This window comes from Penicillium digitatum, chromosome 1 (genome assembly GCF_016767815.1).
Source record: "Penicillium digitatum chromosome 1, complete sequence".
In the NCBI taxonomy this organism is placed as follows: domain Eukaryota; kingdom Fungi; phylum Ascomycota; class Eurotiomycetes; order Eurotiales; family Aspergillaceae; genus Penicillium; species Penicillium digitatum.
This window is the reverse complement of record NC_089384.1, coordinates 6,093,907-6,111,855: the sequence shown is the minus strand read 5'-3', so window position 1 is coordinate 6,111,855 and position 17,949 is coordinate 6,093,907. Positions and strand designations below refer to the sequence as shown.

General features: G+C 48.2%; 6 protein-coding genes across 6 annotated transcripts; 5 read left to right on the top strand and 1 right to left on the bottom strand.

Moving 5' to 3' along the window:
• Positions 1-1,307: 1,307 nt before the first annotated feature.
• On the bottom strand, positions 1,308-2,513 carry Pdw03_4434 (Polyketide synthase, enoylreductase; the record flags this gene model as incomplete). The annotated part of the gene is made up of 3 exons (XM_066100743.1): positions 1,308-1,409; positions 1,466-1,922; positions 1,984-2,513. 3 exons carry the CDS (start codon positions 2,511-2,513, stop codon positions 1,308-1,310), a joined length of 1,089 nt encoding a protein of 362 aa, XP_065956143.1.
• Positions 2,514-5,451: 2,938 nt separating this feature from the next.
• Pdw03_4433 (Histone acetyltransferase Spt10, putative) lies at positions 5,452-7,351 on the top strand (the record flags this gene model as incomplete). Its single annotated transcript, XM_014675667.2, has 4 exons — positions 5,452-5,455; positions 5,554-5,567; positions 5,702-6,238; positions 6,293-7,351. 4 exons carry the CDS (start codon positions 5,452-5,454, stop codon positions 7,349-7,351), a joined length of 1,614 nt encoding a protein of 537 aa, XP_014531153.2.
• Positions 7,352-7,808: 457 nt separating this feature from the next.
• Positions 7,809-9,842, top strand: Pdw03_4432 (Chaperonin Cpn60/TCP-1; the record flags this gene model as incomplete). The annotated part of the gene is made up of 6 exons (XM_014675668.1): positions 7,809-7,854; positions 7,937-8,103; positions 8,175-8,511; positions 8,573-8,945; positions 9,005-9,666; positions 9,739-9,842. 6 exons carry the CDS (start codon positions 7,809-7,811, stop codon positions 9,840-9,842), a joined length of 1,689 nt encoding a protein of 562 aa, XP_014531154.1.
• Positions 9,843-10,794: 952 nt separating this feature from the next.
• On the top strand, positions 10,795-12,378 carry Pdw03_4431 (Metacaspase-1; the record flags this gene model as incomplete). The annotated part of the gene is made up of 6 exons (XM_014675669.2): positions 10,795-10,874; positions 10,942-11,098; positions 11,161-11,221; positions 11,283-11,639; positions 11,693-12,301; positions 12,353-12,378. The coding sequence occupies 6 exons, from the start codon at positions 10,795-10,797 to the stop codon at positions 12,376-12,378; spliced, it is 1,290 nt and encodes a 429-aa protein (XP_014531155.2).
• A 615-nt stretch (positions 12,379-12,993) lies between these two features.
• On the top strand, positions 12,994-15,007 carry Pdw03_4430 (Major facilitator superfamily domain, general substrate transporter; the record flags this gene model as incomplete). The annotated part of the gene is made up of 3 exons (XM_014675670.2): positions 12,994-13,624; positions 13,677-14,871; positions 14,926-15,007. 3 exons carry the CDS (start codon positions 12,994-12,996, stop codon positions 15,005-15,007), a joined length of 1,908 nt encoding a protein of 635 aa, XP_014531156.2.
• Positions 15,008-16,663: 1,656 nt separating this feature from the next.
• Positions 16,664-17,792, top strand: Pdw03_4429 (protein sds23; the record flags this gene model as incomplete). The annotated part of the gene is made up of 2 exons (XM_014675671.2): positions 16,664-16,764; positions 16,844-17,792. The coding sequence occupies 2 exons, from the start codon at positions 16,664-16,666 to the stop codon at positions 17,790-17,792; spliced, it is 1,050 nt and encodes a 349-aa protein (XP_014531157.2).
• Between the last annotated feature and the right edge of the window lie 157 nt (positions 17,793-17,949).

Sequence of the window (17,949 nt, the reverse complement as noted above, 5' to 3'; positions counted from 1 at the left end):
AGGAGAGGGAAGAGAAGCTCAGTGAGATTGAGGTTGATCCAATTAGTGATACAGAGGAGCAGGAGGATGAACTGGAAGATAAACCAGGGGATGCAATTGAGGTTGTAATTGAGGATAGACCAGAGGATATACCGGAGGAGAGGCCCTTACCTACAAGTGAATATGGTCGTCCTTGCTCGCCATCATTACCACCAACCTGTACACAGACACGAGCATCAGGGAGAAAACGTAAAAGCAGGGAAGATGATTTATTTGAATACCATTAGCTTGCTTGACAAAGAATCCTCAATTATACGCATCTCTTTTACCCTTTTTACAAATAAAATTAGATATAATCAAGTAAAGCAAATACTCAAAATTACCGCGAATAAATGCATAAGTTATACATTTAGAATCCTTAGCATGTTTGTTTAGTTTGTAACCCAGTTTGGGGCCCCAGACCCAGTACTGGGTCGAAGGGTTCGACCCAAAACCCAACCCAGACTGGGTTGGGTCTGGGTTGGGTCTGGGTTTTACTGGGTCGTGCGGAAGACTAGTAGAGAGGGTAGTTGAAGAAGGAAGAATTCAAGAGCAAAGCAATACATGGTGAATACAGAGTGCTAAATTTCACTAGGACTAAATTTTGCAGATCTCTACACCGCCACTGTGGAGGTGGTGAATCTTTATAGGGTAGACCGTTGTAGATCTAGGGTGCTCAGGTGACCACCAGGTGATGCTCAGTGAGCAGATCAGTTTGATTATGTAACACTCAGTGAGCGGATCAGGTCGCTCGGAGGCGTGCTCAATTTTACTCTGAGAGCAAAAAGCGGCAAGAGGTGAGCACTAAAATGGAAAGGGGAAAGTCTCAAGCGCCAGGCATTATCCGGTACGTATGTACCCGACAATCTTTGTCACTCGAAAAATTTCTCCCTCTATCTTGATGCTCAGCTCTTGCCGCTTTTGATTACTGGGCAAAAGCGAGTACCTTCCTGAGTACTCTGACTTGATCACTGATCATATTTTGAGGGCCCCGAGTTACTCACTGAGCAAGAGCTAAGTATAGGTGCCTACTTAGGTATGCAGGGATGAGCGGTCTGGATAAAGCAACCTTCTCTACACGTGTTAATTAAGCTAGCATCAGGGCCTTGGCCCGAGTCCGGGTGATTGATGCAATTTAAAGCACCCGAGAATGAAATTAAAAACCGCCCACGTCGCACCTGCCAAACACTTAAAAAAACCAGAGGATGTGGAGCCTGCATATGTTGACGTACAAACACTACGTGCATGAGTAAAAACATATGTTCCCAACAAGTGCTCGACATGATCGTTCACGGCGCGACCTGCAAGACTCCACGACCGGCCAGCTGGCCAGCCTGCAACCTTTTGATAAATGCACCTAGATCTTCCAACTTTCCCTTCGACAAAATTGGCTATTTCGAATTAGCCTTGCGGAAATTATAGTAGAGCAGAAGTGGGGGGTACTTGCGTGTACGAGGCCTCGCACGGTAAAGTCCAAGGCTTCCTTGACGTCGTTTAGACTTCCCACAAGGCTTCCAACCACGTTAAGCCTATTAATCACCATCGAAATAGGTGCGGCACCTGCAATTAAACTTGCATCCCTGGGCATACCCACCACAACCATAGTCCCGTTTGGTCGGAGGAATGAAGGGGCTAAAGCGTAAGCTTCTTTTGTTGCCGCAGTCACGATGACACCGTGGGCACCATGAGCCGTGATCCTCTTGATCTCCGCCGAAACATCCTTTGTAGCTTTGAAGTCGATGAATTCTTCAGCGCCAAGCTTCAGACAAAGGTCGCGCTTCTCGTCACCGCTATCGATAGCGATGACCCTCATAGCCATTGCCCGAGCATATTGTATCGCGAAGTGGCCCAAACCACCACCTGCCCCAGGTAGCACGATCCATTGGCCTGGCTTAACCCCAGATCTATAACAGACTTAAACTTAGTAACTGTCGTGGTTCCCAAGGCAGATTAGAATCTTTTTACCGTTTGCACGCCGAGTAGGCAGTCACGCCACCACACATAATCGGCCCGGCTTCTTCATCCTTCACCCCGTCTGGTAGCTTCGACGAGTATCTCCCGTCAGCTAGACAGTATTCTTGGAATGTGCCCGGGGCTGAACATCCACTATTTATTTGATTCACACAGTGGACTTCGTCGACACCATTCAGGCAAAACTCGCATGCCGCACACGTACTAGCAATCCACTTGATTCCTGCTCGATCACCGAGCTTCCAAAGATCATGCATGCCATCGCCAATAGCAACAACAGTGCCGGCCCCTTCATGGCCTGCGATACCATGTGCTTGAGGCATCATAGCGATCCCAGAATGTTCCCACTCATCGTGCAGAAGGGATACATCGGAGGCACATAGACCTGTCCATGCAATTTTGACAAGGATTTGACCGGGACCAGGTTTAGGAACCTCGATCTGTTGGACGGCCACGGTTGCAGAATCCCCGTGACCTTGGCGGATAGCTGCACGTTGTAGCTTAGGAATCTCAATTGCAGTCATGGTTCAGTGATTATTGTGAGCGTAAATAAAGTTGACAGCGGGTTGGGTTTGGTCAAGAAATTGGGAGGGAGCCTTGCTCGCGAAGGTGGCTTTGGGAAATGGGAGAAACTCGGTAGCACGTAGCACCAATCATGTTTTAATTCTGACAACTGGCATGGCAATGGACCTAGTTCTTTCAACGCTAATGCTAATTTGATACAACTTGCAGTGTCGTATCACAAAATGACACCCCAATTCAGGCTAATTTAGCTCAATGGAATATGGTAGAATCAAGCGATAACAGGCTTCCTTTCTGTTTCTCTTGCGATTGAACAAGGACATTATGAATCTATCGGGGTTGCAATACTCTAGACTTCCAACCAATTCGCTAAAAAATTTGCTCGCTGTGTATTCTTTGTCACGCTGTTCAACGGTGTTGTATTTAGCCTACTCCATTTTGGTCTTTATAGACCCCGCACGACTTTTCCTTCTTTCCGAAAACTAGCCGGAATTTCAGACAGCAATTCCTTGCATAGATACGATCTGGTAGCCGTGGATGACTTGTCACATGGTTCGCAATAGGCAAAACTGCGTCAATGGTGCTTTATGTTGTACTTCGCAATATGGAGTTGACGGCTGGCTAAGTTTCTTGAACGCAGGCTTTTATTCACCGAATGTGTAGTTATCTATCTGCATTGCCACAGTCTAATGATGGTCGTCGCACATATCTTACAAGACTAGTTACTACACACCAGGGGTTCCGCCTGACATCTCATGCTATCCTCCTAACGTATTCGGTAAGCGAGCTGGCCACCCCAACCAAAACGTGTCCATGAATTAGATCTTAGTCAGTTCAACCACCCACCATGCCACCAATTCGTACTCAATCCTCTCGAAATTCAATAGAGCAGGAGGGTAGGATCCTACTAGCTATCCAGACTTTTAAGAATCAAGAAATCTCTTCAATTCGTGAAGTGGCGCGCCGTTTTAACGTCCCAAGATCCACCCTTTCCACCCGCCTGAATGGTATACAACACCGCGCGATTTCTCGCGCCAACTCTCATAAATTGACTGATACTGAAGAGGAATCTCTTCAGAAATGGATCCTCTCTATGGATTCTCGTGGATCAGCCCCCCGGCCCTCTATGGTACAAGAAATGGCAGATCTTCTTCTTCAAAAGCGTGGAACTACCCCGGTTCTTTCGGTCGGCGAGAAATGGGTATCTAACTTCGTGAAACGGCATCCTCTCCTATCCTCCCGATTCTCGAAACAATACAACTACGAGCGTGCGAAATGCGAAGATCCTAAAATCATTGGGGAGTGGTTTGATTTGGTTCAAAAGACAATCCTTCAATTTGGAATCGACCCTGATGATATCTATAACTTTGATAATACCGGTTTTGCAATGGGATTGACTATAACCGCGAAGGTTATTACGAGGAGTGAAAACTATGGTAGGAGGCCGGTTTTATAACCTAGAAATCGTGAATGGGTGACGGTGGTTGAATGTACGAATGCTTCTGGGTGGGCGCTTCCTCCGTGTGTGATTTTTAAAGGCAAAGTCTTTATTGAATCCTGGTTTAATGGTCTCCCGGAGGATTGGCGCTTCGAAGTTAGTCCTAACGACTGGACTTCTGATGAAATTGGACTTCGCTGGCTAGAGAAGGTCTTTATTCCTAGTACTTTGTGTACGAAGGGGGTATACCGGCTTTTGATACTTGACGGCCACGGAAGTCATTTAATACCTCAATTTGACAAAAATTTGCGAGCAAAATAAGGTGATACCACTCTGTATGCCAGCGCATCTATCTTATCTTTTACAACCTTTGGATGTTGGTTGTTTTACGGTGTTAAAACGTGCGTACGGTCGGATGGTTGAAACTAAGATGCGGAACGGGATCAACCATATCGACAAACTTGACTTCCTCGAAGCATACCCTCTCGCACGAATTGAAGCTTTTAAATCGGAGACTATTAAAATAAGCTTCGGAGCAGCTGGTTTAGTACCATTTGCACCCGACCGAGTGATTTCAAAGCTTGATATTCGGCTTCGAACCCCAACCCCCCCAGCCAGCCGGGGGAGTGAATCAAGCCGGAATTTTACCCCAAAAACCCCCTTTACGGAGAAAGAACTACGTCGTCAAGCTTCATCAATCAAAGCTTTACTTCGTACAAGATCTCGAAGCCCACCTAGCCCGTCAGATCGTGCATTAAACCAGCTTGTAAAAGGCTTTCGTCTTACAATGCAAGGTGCTATCTTACTCGCCAAAGAAAACAAGGATTTACGCGCTCGCCAACGAGAAGCAGAAGCAAAAGCGTACAAGATCCCGGAGGCAGATACCTACTGAAGAAGGCCTCTCTGTTCAAGAAGCTTCTCAATTGATTACTGAGCTGGTGGAAGCAATTGAAGCACCTCCTCCCCCTCCACGAAGAAGCCCTTCGCCGGCTTTACAACCACGTACGCGGGCCCCGCCAAAGTGTAGTGGTTGTGGAGAAATAGGACATAAGATTAATAGATGCCTAGCTAGATAGATGATTTTAGTATATTTAATTTAATGGCGGTTTGGTTGAGATAAATGTATTTTAAATTAAGAAGTTGGTTGGGGTGGCCAGCTCGCTTACCGAATACGTTAAGAGGTATGTATTATAAGAGTCATTTATTAGTACTCAACTAGTGAATAACTAGAATAACTATGTCCCTTAGAATTCACTTTAATTGATAGCGTAGATCTTTATATTGAAACGGGATGATCTAATCAAATGTACGTTATTTCAAAACGAAACCGCATTCTCGTATAGCAAAACGGGGGGGGCCCACGTGAGCATTGACCATTGTTGTAGGACTAAAGCGAGATGTCAGGCGGACCCACCCCCCATGATTTCTGACGAGACTAGGATGAGCGTGGCGATGCCTCAGGCTGTCAGGCGCTCAGAAACCAGCTTATTTAATCGCACACAATGAGTCAGCAAGGACCACGACTTCTGGACTTGCGTTGGAGCCATTCCGGACTCGAGAATACTCACGCGGTCCTCGAAGTGCGATTGAGGGCTCCCTTCTAGAAGCAGTCCAGAATGTCAGTGAACAGACCCCTTGTTGAACCCAGTTCCTTGTAGCCATTGCCTTTCTGTTATTCTTGTATTCACTTCTGAGATTTTGTGATGCAAAGACACTCTGGAATAAATTGTATCTAACTAACATGCTCAACAGTCGTGTGATTGGCAATTCCCTACAGAGGGCCACTTTACCATGTCTGAAGTTCATGGAGATTCAGAGCTCGTTCCATCGGGTCCTGATCTAGATTATCCCCTTGCTCTGGCCCCGCGACAAGTAACTTTACGAGATCGGGTTACGGTCGCAACCCTGGTCCCTTTTGTCTCAGCAGAGGAAGTACCCCGGGCTCTAATGAAGTATCTCTCTGATCAATTCAACAAAGAGATCGAAAAGGGAGATACATATGCTATGACAGAGCCCATTCCACTCGCCCAGTTCGGAAGATATTGGTTTTCGAATTTTGGTGTGGTTATGCTTACTGGTGACATCGAGAGTGCAGAGCAGACACATACTATGGACCGTGCTGGAGCCAACTGGACTAAGATATGTCTAGGTGGCTTCCACATTCGGCCCAACTATCCCGGTCGTAGTAGTCATGTCTGCAATGGCACTTTCATTGTCACTGATGCTGCTCGAAACAAGGGCGTGGGTAGATTGATGGGCGAATCCTATCTGGAGTGGGCACCTCGATTAGTGAGTTCTTCGTTGCAGTCGCTTCAAATTCGCTTCGAACTGATCTTTTGCTAGGGATATACATATGCAGTCTTCAACTTGGTATATGAGTCCAACGTTGCCTCATGTCGCCTGTGGGATTCCCTTGGCTTCAAACGGATTGGCCGAGTCCCTGGTGGAGGCAGTATCAAATCCCAACCTGGGGAATATGTCGATGCAATCATCTACGGTAGAGGCCTCAGTTTGGATGGCGAGGACTCTGTGTCCCAGGATCGCTTTGAGAAAATCCGCTATTACTTGAAGCACGGGAAGTACCCCCGTGGTGCTGATCGGGCGGAAAAGAGTCGACTACGCAGTGCGGCAACTCATTATAAACTTCTTGGCGGTGAGGATGGAGAGCCTGAGAGGCTGATGCTGAAGGATAAGGAGGTGGTGTCAGACCCGCAACAGCAGTACGATATCGCCCAAGAAGTTCATGTCAAGCAGCATGCCGGAATCAACAAAACTACGGCTGCTATTGCGATCAAATACCACTGGGTACGAATTAAAGAGACTGTCAATCGCGTGATTCGAGACTGCCCACAATGCAAAGAGACTCTCAAGGTGCCCCCCATACAAGGGAGTAAAAATGAAGATAAATCGCGCTCGGAAACAATTTCTGGCATGGATTTGGATAGCACAATTGAGCAATCCCCGAAGGAACCCGTCAATGTCCCGCAGGCGATGGACGAATCACCCGATGAGCCTTCCAGTTACAACCCTCTTGTGCACCAACCCATTCCTTCAGCCATGCCCGGCACAGTCCACCCCATGGCTGGGTTCGCACCTATGCCCCTCGATCCTCAGATAATGCAATTACATCAACAGTTACGACGCTACCAACAACAGAACCCCATGGCGAGCCAGTTCGCCCCGGGGCCTCATAATCTTGGCATGTCAAGCTTTGACGATGCAATGCGCTACCATACAGCCAGCAATGCCTATCAAATGATGGTAGATGACGGCTCAGATCCATTTCGACAAGATGTACTTGGACTTGTGAACCCACCCCCACACGAGTTACAGCATGATGCTGAGTTACTTGCCAAGTTTGAGTATGGAAGTCCTTCAGACGGGAATTATGACTTTACGTAAACCAACCTCATATTTAAACTCGATTTCTCATTTCGGGGCGTTACTTTCTTTCGGGATTACCTTTTCTCTCTTCTTTCGATTCTTCTATTGGCGTCGAGGCCTCGGTCTGAGATGCCGATGGTACTTCACCACTACTATACTATAATGTGGACAGTGAAACGACGATTTATGCTAGATAAACTACGCTTCTTTTTGGTAAATTTATTGAGTGGGATATTTCAATAAAACATCAACAGGAACTTCAGAAATGTCTTAAAATATGTACATCTCTTTAACTGCGTAGGGTTGAGGAGCCCTGATTGGTCACCGCCTCGCGCGATTGGGGGGGTTTTTGGGGAACAGGAGCTCTGGGAAATTTTGGCAGATCAACCCCTCCGACCCTCCGACTCAACACACCCCTTTTCTAATTTCTTTATATTTTTTCTATTGAACGGTTTCGTCTCCGAATACCGATCTAATGGCCTTCAACGGCCAAACTCCCACGATTGTCGTGTTGAAGGAGGGTATGTGTTGTCCCCAGTGCGGGCAGCTTGTTGGTGGGATTCTGTAACTTACGCTAACTACTGCTACTTTGCAAATCCACAGGCACCGATGCTTCTCAGGGAAAGGGTCAGATTATCTCCAACATCAACGCCTGTGTTGCAGTTCAAGGAACAGTCAAGAGCACTCTCGGTCCTTATGGTGGTGATCTCCTGCTTGTGGATGCCAATGGCAAACAGACCATTACAAACGATGGAGCCACAGTGATGAAGGTGCGTCCTGCTATTGATGCAAATCTATAACCGGAGGGAGTCGATGATTCTGACTTGCGTGCATTGGGTAGCTTTTGGATATTGTGCACCCTGCCGCCCGCATTCTCACGGATATCGCTCGATCCCAAGATGCCGAAGTCGGAGACGGAACAACCTCCGTGGTTGTCCTGGCTGGTGAGATTCTGAAGGAGGTGCGAGACCTCGTTGAGCAAGGTGTCAGCTCGCAGACCATCATCAAGGGTCTGCGAAGGGCGAGCGCCATGGCCGTCAACAAGGTTAAGGAGATTGCAGTAGACATGATGGATGCTTCAGACAGCCAGGAGAAGAAGGTCGAGACACTAAGACGGTTAGCCGCAACAGCCATGAACAGCAAGCTTATCAAGCGGAATTCGGACTTCTTCACAAAGAGTGAGGATCCCCTACCCCGTGGTTCCAATTTTGCCCCAAGGCTGACGGGATGGTATCATAGTGGTTGTGGATGCGGTACTTTCGCTGGATCAGGATGATCTCAACGAAAGGCTGATCGGTGTCAAGAAGGTTACCGGTGGTGGTCTCCAGGACTCGCTTTTCGTCGACGGTGTCGCCTTCAAGAAAACTTTCTCCTACGCCGGTTTCGAGCAGCAGCCCAAACACTTCGAGAACCCCAGTATCGTGTGCTTGAACGTTGAGCTGGAGCTTAAGAGCGAGAAAGACAATGCAGAAGTTCGTGTCGAGCAGGTCTCGGAATACCAGGCCATCGTCGATGCTGAGTGGCAGATCATTTTCAACAAGCTTGAGGCTGTCTACAAAACAGGAGCGAAGGTTGTGCTTAGCAAGCTGCCTATTGGCGATCTTGCTACACAGTACGTGCTTGCTATCTGCTCTGGGGTATGTGTCTAGATACTGATGATTTGGTTTGCAGGTACTTTGCGGACCGAGACATCTTCTGTGCTGGCCGTGTGGCCTCCGACGACATGGACCGTGTTTGCCAGGCTACCGGAGCCGCAACCCAATCGACCTGCACTGATATCCAGGAGCGTCACCTGGGTACCTGTGGTGCGTTCGAGGAGCGCCAGATTGGTGGAGAGCGATTCAACTTGTTCTCCGACTGCCCTCGCGCTAAGACTTGCACTCTTGTGCTGCGTGGTGGCGCTGAGCAATTCATTGCGGAGGTGGAGCGTAGTTTGCACGATGCCATCATGATTGTTAAGCGTGCTCTGCGCAACACAACCATCGTTGCTGGCGGTGGCGCCACTGAAATGGAGTTGTCGAGCTACATGCACGGATTTGCCGACCGTAACGTGCCACACAAACAGCAGGCCGTCGTCAAGGCATTTGCCAAGGCCTTGGAGGTTATTCCCCGCCAGTTGTGTGATAACGCTGGCTTTGACGCTACAGACATCCTGAACCGCTTGCGCGTGGAGCACCGCAAGGGTAACACTTGGGCTGGCGTTGACTTTGACAACGAGGGCGTCCGTGACAACATGGTTGCTTTTGTTTGGGAGCCCAGCCTGGTCAAGGTTAATGCTATTCAGGCCGCAGTGGAAGCCTCTTGCTTGATCCTGAGTGTGGATGAAACGATAAGTAAGTGACCTATTAACCAATTAAAAATTTCTTGCTCCATATCATGACTAATTCATACGTTCTCATCATCAGAGAATGAGGAGTCGGCTCAGCCTGGTCAACAGCGCGGTATGCCGCCAGGTGCTGCCCAGCGCGCCCTCCGGGGCCGCGGCCGCGGCATGCCCCGACGAGGATAAACGAGTTTGACCTGAACTGGATAATGCTCGATAATATCCCCCCCCCCCCCCCCCTAAAAATAAGACACCTGCATGGTTGAAGGCCACGAAGCAGTTGGAGCGAACTCTGCTCTGGCTTTAGTGGCTTCAAAGCCGGTGTTTGTGAGATGAATATTGAATATGAAGTGCAGGGAGGATAAGTAGACGAGTTGCTAGAGATAACCCGACTTAACAACACAGTCTTTCCAAGTACATACAATATAACCATTAGTCCTCATGAAAGCAATCCTTGAACTCGATTTTATAATATTTGCATACATGTGACATCGGATTGCTTTCCAGGGCCGAGCTGGTCCGAGCATATCCTACAATCGATTCACGGAGTACTCCGCACTATTTGCTTCTCTCTTTTTTTATTATTGTATTTGAATCTACGTCCTTCATTTCTCCAATTCGTACAAAATTGGGTCAAAATCTAACAGGATCATATTAGCGAAGCCCAATAACGAAGTTGGGTCTTGGGCTTCCAGGGGGTGATCGGGGATGCCGATGACTATGTCAGATATATAAAAGTCAGTATACACTACATTGGGTTTTTGCAGTTATCTTTTTTTTCCATGTCCACTTAGCATTGTCTAGTGCCAACCTGAAACAGCCTTATAAGGAAATAGTGGACGCGAACCTCTTGTAGTGCAAGTGGCGAGTTACTAGTCTGACGATCCCTTTCAAATACCTCTTCATTCTTTTTTATTAACCGAATCACCCAAACGATTTGATTCAATCTTACCTTTTTGGACATTTGCTGTCAATTTAGCTTGTCGCACTCTTGAAGGCTTGGCTTGGCGCCTGCCGTACTTCCGATCTGTTTTGCCTTGAATCTCCCCTTCTCCATCTTCTCCATCGAATTTTGTTCTCCACTCCTCAACCTTTGTACTTCGCTTGATTCCCTGGGTGGACTCAAGGAATTTCTGTGATGTCTTATTATCCACCCTACTCGGGCGCCCCGGGATACCCCCCGCAGCAGCCGTCATATCCCCCGCAACAGCAGTACCCGTATGCTTGCTTGTCCCTTTGCTCTCTTGATAAAGGACTCGAAAATCTAATAACGATTTGATCGCAGACAAATGAATCACCAGCAGCAGCCACCTTATGGTGGCTATCCCGGCCAGTCCTACCACCAGCAGCCGTTGCAGCAATCCAACCCGTACGGTTACAGCCATTCTCCCCAGTCATCCCACCAGTCCTATGGCGCGCATGCTCCTCAGCAAGGTTACAATGTACGTCATGATGAGCCTTAGGTCCAACATAAATGAGATTGACACGTATCAATCCTTTCCAGGCTCCACCGTCTGGGTATAATCAGCCCCCGCCCTCTGGGCAACAAATCCAAGGAAGACCAGGTTTGCCTACCATTTCCCAACCACCTCCTCAGCAGTGAAAGCTAATGATGCGCAATTTCAGCCTACGGCCAAAGCGGTGGTCCGGCTCCCCCTCCCACCAACCCCGTCTCCTTCGGTCACGGCGCTCCCCAAGGCTACAACTTCCAATACTCCCGCTGTACAGGCAAGAGAAAGGCCTTGTTGATTGGTATCAATTACTTCGGCCAGAAAGGTCAGCTGCGTGGATGTATCAACGATGTGAAGAATATGTCGACGTACTTGAACCAAAACTTCGGTTATGCTCGCGAGGACATGGTCCTTTTGACCGATGACCAGCAAAATCCGATGAGCCAGCCGACCAAGGCAAACATTTTTCGCGCTATGCACTGGCTGGTCAAAGATGCGCGCCCCAATGACTCATTGTTCTTCCACTACTCTGGTGAGTAGCCACGCCTCAAGCGCTTCTATCGGGGCGAACTAACCAGTTTACAGGCCACGGCGGTCAGACTCCCGACTTGAACGGCGACGAAGAAGATGGATATGATGAAGTTATCTACCCAGTGGACTTCCGGGTTGCCGGCCACATTGTTGACGATGAGATGCACCGTATCATGGTGCAAACTCTACAACCGGGTGTCCGTCTTACAGCGATCTTCGACTCTTGCCACTCTGGCTCCGCTCTGGATCTCCCCTACGTCTACTCCACCTCCGGTGTGCTCAAGGAGCCCAACCTGGCCAAGGAAGCTGGACAGGGCCTACTTGGTGTGGTTTCGGCATACGCACGTGGTGACATGGGCAGCATGGTGTCAACCGCAATGGGCTTCATCAAAAAGGCCACCAAAGGCGACGAAGTGTATGAACGCAACAAGCAGACTAAAACTAGTCCGGCGGATGTGATCATGTGGTCAGGCAGTAAAGATGACCAGACCAGCCAGGATGCCCAGATTGCCGGCCAGGCCACTGGTGCTATGTCATGGGCTTTCATCGCCGCGCTTCGGAAGAACCCACAGCAGAGTTATGTCCAGCTTTTGAACAGCATTCGTGACGAACTTTCGACCAAATATTCCCAGAAGCCACAGCTGAGTTGCAGCCATCCCTTAGGTAAGATTCTCGGGTTACTCGGCTGCAATCAAATTCTGACAACTGCTATAGATACCGACATCCTTTATGTGATGTAATTGCACTTTGAAATGGAGACAAGGAACGATGCTTGTACGGTTTTCAATGAAGCATGCTTTTGTGTTTAATCAATTGCCTTGATGTAATTCCGCCTTCGGTGTTCCAGTGAATACTTGACCTGTGGGCGGTTAGTGCCCTATTTGTGATTAATGATGAATCCTTATGAATCTGTGATCTATCACTGTTTATCCTGGGAAAATGGAGTGCAGATTAGCCCAGTGACGATGGGTATCGGTCTTCTGACATCATCGTAGACGACTGCCCGCCGACCTGGGCATTTGCCCACCACATGTACTTTTTGGTGTAGTGATGTTACGTGGGGAAATCCTTGTAGCTTCGTTATTTGCCAAGATCAAGATTACTAGGCTACAAGCTCTGCATCAACTCAACACGTTCAACTGTTCAACTCGTTGCAAAGGAATCCGTCATTGGCGGGAGAGCTGACCGAGTGATATGGGCATGGCACTCTACGGATTTCATATCCTCAAGAGAACTGTCATATGTCATTTTGCCTCCAGGGTGCCTCCGAGGAGATGTAAGCTCTTCATCTGATCTGAATGCTCGGGCAACACGGTGGATTCGACCCTGAAACGCATGGCCCTGAATCAAGCACAATGCAGTCAATTCTCCAGCACCACAGGATCCGTAGAAAGCTCGAACAACAATTTGTCACAAAGCATGAGAAGCCCGACGATGTTTGGACCCACGAGGGCCTCTACGATTACCATGAAGAAGAAATTTACACGCAACCTCGCGAGCCAGGCGATGATTTTGCTGCCGGGCGAAGGAGGGAGCACGGTCACCGCACATTTATATCTGGGCCAGCCCTTCATCCTCGCCATACCACTCGATCACATCTGGAGCGGCAAGGTGATATCGAGGGCGCGGAGGTCGACCCAGAAGTCTCAACCGATCCTCATACTATCAATGCAGAAGAGACGCTGGGAAACACGGCTGATATTATGGTGACTGGCGTTGAAAGACCCTGGCCAGCCGATCATGCGACGGACAGTGAAACTGATGTCGAGTCGGTGAAAAGGGAAAAAACCATTATTGTCACATTCGAAGGTGACTGTGACACGATGGATCCTCATAACTGGACACTCAGACGTCGAGTATTGACAACCATTCTCACTTCGCTTACTGGGGTTGTAGTTTTCTGGTCGTCTACAATCGATTCCGCTGCTCTCACAACCACCGAAAAAACATTTCATACTAGATTTGAAGTTGAGACTTTGCCGACTGGTAGGGATTAACATTTCGAACCAATTCAACCGGGCTGACCGAGATAATCCAGCTCTGTTTCTTGTTGGTGCCGGACTAGGCGCATTGATAACAGCGCCTGCATCAGAAGTCTTCGGACGCAACCCCGTGTACATCCCCACCATGATCGGGTTCATGTTGTTCAACTTGAGCGCAGGGCTTTGCCAAACAGTGGTACAGCGAATTGTTTGCCGCGGTCTAGCTGGGCTCTTTGGGTCTGCCCCGGCGGTTTTATCGGCAGCATCACTTGTGGATGTTTGGTCTCGCATTGAAAGAGTGTACACCTTCCCGATCTTTGCGATAACGATCTTCACGGGGGCATTGGTTGGCCCGATACCAGGATCATTTGCTGTCAGTGCTCATTCGGTAAGCTGGCGCTGGGTGGACTGGATGACCATAATCCTCGCAGGACTCGTCCTGATCCTGGTTGTACTCTTCCTACCCGAGACATACAGCCCAGTCCTACTGTACTGGAAAGCCAAAGAGCTCCGCCGCATGACAGGCGACGACCGGTACCGGTCCCCACTGGAGTTCAGAAAAGCCACGTTCGCCAAACGCATGCGTGTCTCACTACACCAACCAGTTTCGCTTCTTTTGACAGAACCAATCATCATGACTCACTCGGTCTCCCTCTCCCTGCTCTTCATGGTTCTGTATACCTTCATCGCGGGCTACGTTTCTATCTATGAGCTAGAATACCACTTTCGCCCGACCTCCACCTCCCTCGCGTTCCTGGGCATTGAGGTCGGAGTCCTTCTTTCTGCTCTGACAATCCCGCTTTCAATGTGGCTCATCCGTAGAGAGATCTACCGCAGCCGTGAGAGGGGTCAACATCGCCCAGACCCGGAGATCAGTCTGTACATGGGCATGCTCGGTGCACCTGCTGTCCCCGCCTCGCTATTCTGGATGGGATGGACGGCCAAGCTCGAGATTTCGTACTGGAGCCCGCTCGTGGCTTCGGTATTGTATGGCTTTGGGACGCTGTGTCTTTTCGTCTCGGGGTACCAGTATGTCGCTGATGCGTTCGAGTCACATGCTGCAAGCGCACTTTCCTCTCTTCAGATGCTGCGCCTTGTTGCTGCCGGTGTCATGACTTTTATCGCGGAAACCATGTACAACAAACTTGGCGTTTCATGGACGTTAACCCTCTTGGGTGGAGTTTCGCTGTTGTTTTTGCCTGTGCCTTATTTGCTCTATTGGAAGGGGCGAAGAATCCGTTCATGGAGTAGGTATGCACGCAGGAATGTATGACCACTGCTTATGTTATGCGTACGAGAAGATAGCTTGGATTTCAAGAAGCATGATGGTGAATGCCGATATGGTAGCTCGCGCTGTTCTATCGATGTTGGCCTGTTCCCAGCTTAGTTATGAACAATCATAAGCTAAATATCTCGTCCATGGTCCGTTTTGTCTTTCAGGCAGAGGTTCTCTATGCCTTGGGCGGGGAAGAGCCTTATAGTAAGTATACCAGTGAGAGAAAAAAATGCCAAGTAGCATGTCTTTAAAAGATGGCCAGGTTATTTCTTCTCTCCACACCAATGAATAGAGAAAACGGAATCTGAGGTAGTGATTCTGTTATTTGCACTATGGACAAAAGAGAGCAAATTAACCCATTATGAGCGCTTTACACGTCTGTCGACAAGGTATTAACGCATTTAAACCATGTTAATATTTGAAAATTGTGTTAAACCTATATTTATGTAGTAGTCTTATTAGTATTTACATAAATTGCAGGCTCGCCCAAAGAGAAGATCCAAATAATCTCAATTTATGGAAGATCATTGCGGACGAATAGAATAATAACCAACTAGTTAACTGACTAATGTGTTTCACTACTAAGCTAGACACCCCCACCAAAACATATCAATCAATTTAAACACTACTTCTTTAACCACCCACTATACTAGACTTCGGCATAACCCACTCTAACCCGGACCTAAGCTAACCTAACATAACCTAAAATGTCAGGGTGCGGGCTGGCAGGACGGTATGATAGGAGATGACTGGTAGGAACAGGTCATAACAGATCAGATTCCACTTGACAGGTACAGGCAGGGGCAGGCTATTATACAAGACGTAGCTCGAAGAGCTACAACAGGATCTAGAACTGAAGTTCAGATAAACAGGTCGGAGATCACGTGTCGTGATCTTCCTCTTACTAAGCATTACGGTTCACACCGTGACACGAAGTCTAATAACTACCGAACCCACTTTCCCGTAGTTATATCCAGCCCTACCCTATCCAGCCTTCATTTATCTATAGTAGATTATTTATGTGTGTGTTGGGAATGCGCTTAGGGTGGGGGTCCTCCCACATTGCCGACAGTACACCCTGGATAACAATAGTAATATTGCTCTCCAACTTGGAGAATCACGCGGTTCGTCTCATCTGATGTTGTAAATGATCTTGGTCAGCCCCTTATAAACTTACTCTAAATAGCTCCCGATTATCAAGGGTCACTTGACCTGACATCTTCATCACAGGTTTCCCAGAAGCAACTTCACAAACGTGACAGACACAAGCAGGATGCCTAGCTAGAAAGGTAGGAGGAGCCATGAACAATCAAAGTGTAACAAACCCGATGTGGGAGTCGAAAAATCCAAGGTAAGTTCCTTTGAAGGTTACAAGAATTAGATGAAAAAAGCCAAAATCCCGCTTGCTACTAAAAATCCGTGGATCTACGGTCCGTGTTAGACGGGGTCACGTGCATGCATCCAATAGGTCGCGCTTCGACTCGAAACACGCGCCCAACTTCAACATTTGATGTCTTAATCTGGAAAGACACCAGTCTACCAGATAACTTGATCCATGGGTATTGCTAGAAACTACACTGTAACTTCTTACTGGATCCCTGCTCGTTCTGGTCATGATTCTGTTCCGTGATGTCGATCATCCTCGAAGACAACCAACCCCCCGGTTTCCTACGTCTCGGTCCCACATGGTATCACGAGATTCCTTTTTTACCCTATGGGTGGGAGACAACCAATGATCGAGGATCTGGATCACTAAAACATGCTGCAATGAAAGCACTGCTACAAGACCAGTCGGCACTGAAGCCCGAGCTATTGGATCACGTCCCTTGGTATTTGGCGAAATACCTTTGGGATGCCCTGAAAAGGTGGTAGGTCATCATTGAAGATTCCTCATACTCCCTCAACAGATTCCTAAGTCTGTTTGTTCAAATCTGACCGTCTACACAGCAACAAGCAGACAATGCACATGTGGAAAATACTGGCTAGCGTTTATCCTGTACAATTCTGTGAGGTTAGTCCTTACTACTGCCTCAATGCTGGCTGCCCCAAAAAGCCACTAAGAGACTATATTGGTATTCTGAATAGCGATGAATTTCGCTGGCGTGCAATCTTGACCATTGCAACTACGTACTGTACTGCCACAGACCTGACTGCTATACCAAACATCAAGAATTTGGTTGCCCTGGACGTTTACAGTGAACCATACTCGTCTAATATTGCCCCGCTGGATCCCGTGGGTGTTAGTAATGACGGCCTCCCCTTGCAAGACGGATTTGTGCGTGGTTGGATTGAATCCCAAGCACTACAGCACCTCCGCATTCTCAGGTTTTACCACCAACGCGAAATAACCATTGCGGCATTGGAAGCTCTACGGGAGCTGCCGGAGCTCCAGCTCGTTGTGGCATACGAGTGTAAGAATATCACAGAGGCGATTCAAAAATATGACAAGCCCGCGAATGGCATCATTCCCGCGAAGGGATGGTCAGCCTGCAGGCTTGATTGGTTTTGGGAAAGCCATGGAACGTCAAAGACAATCGACGATAATCTCTTGGCTTTGCTTCATGTGTACCAGTCTAGTCTCCTGGCATCAGAAAACGAGGACCCGAGAACACCATCATCCCTACCAACGAGTCTCCCGATTTTGGAGTTCAAGCTACCAACTGTCGATCACAGCAGAAGAGACAGGGTAGTTTTCCGCTCTCGTTATAATGCGAAGTCAATTGTATTGTTTACTCGAGGTCCCGTGAAGCAAAAGCTCGATGTCGAGAAGCAGCAACGCGCAAGAGAGAAGAAGCGGAGTGAGCCACCTGAAAAAGCAGATCGTCCTTCCAAGCGAGCAGTCATGAAAGAGAGGGGACCGATGGACATATCAAAGACTTTGAATCAATTCTTCTAATGGATATTCTTTATAGCCAGAGAACATGAGCTCAACGGCGGAATTGAACGACACTTCAGAGCTAAGGTGTTGCACCTTGGAAGGGCATCTTGCAATCGGCCTAATTAGGTCACAGGCAAAGATTGAACTCGAAACTTTGAGTCTTGTTTGGTGATCT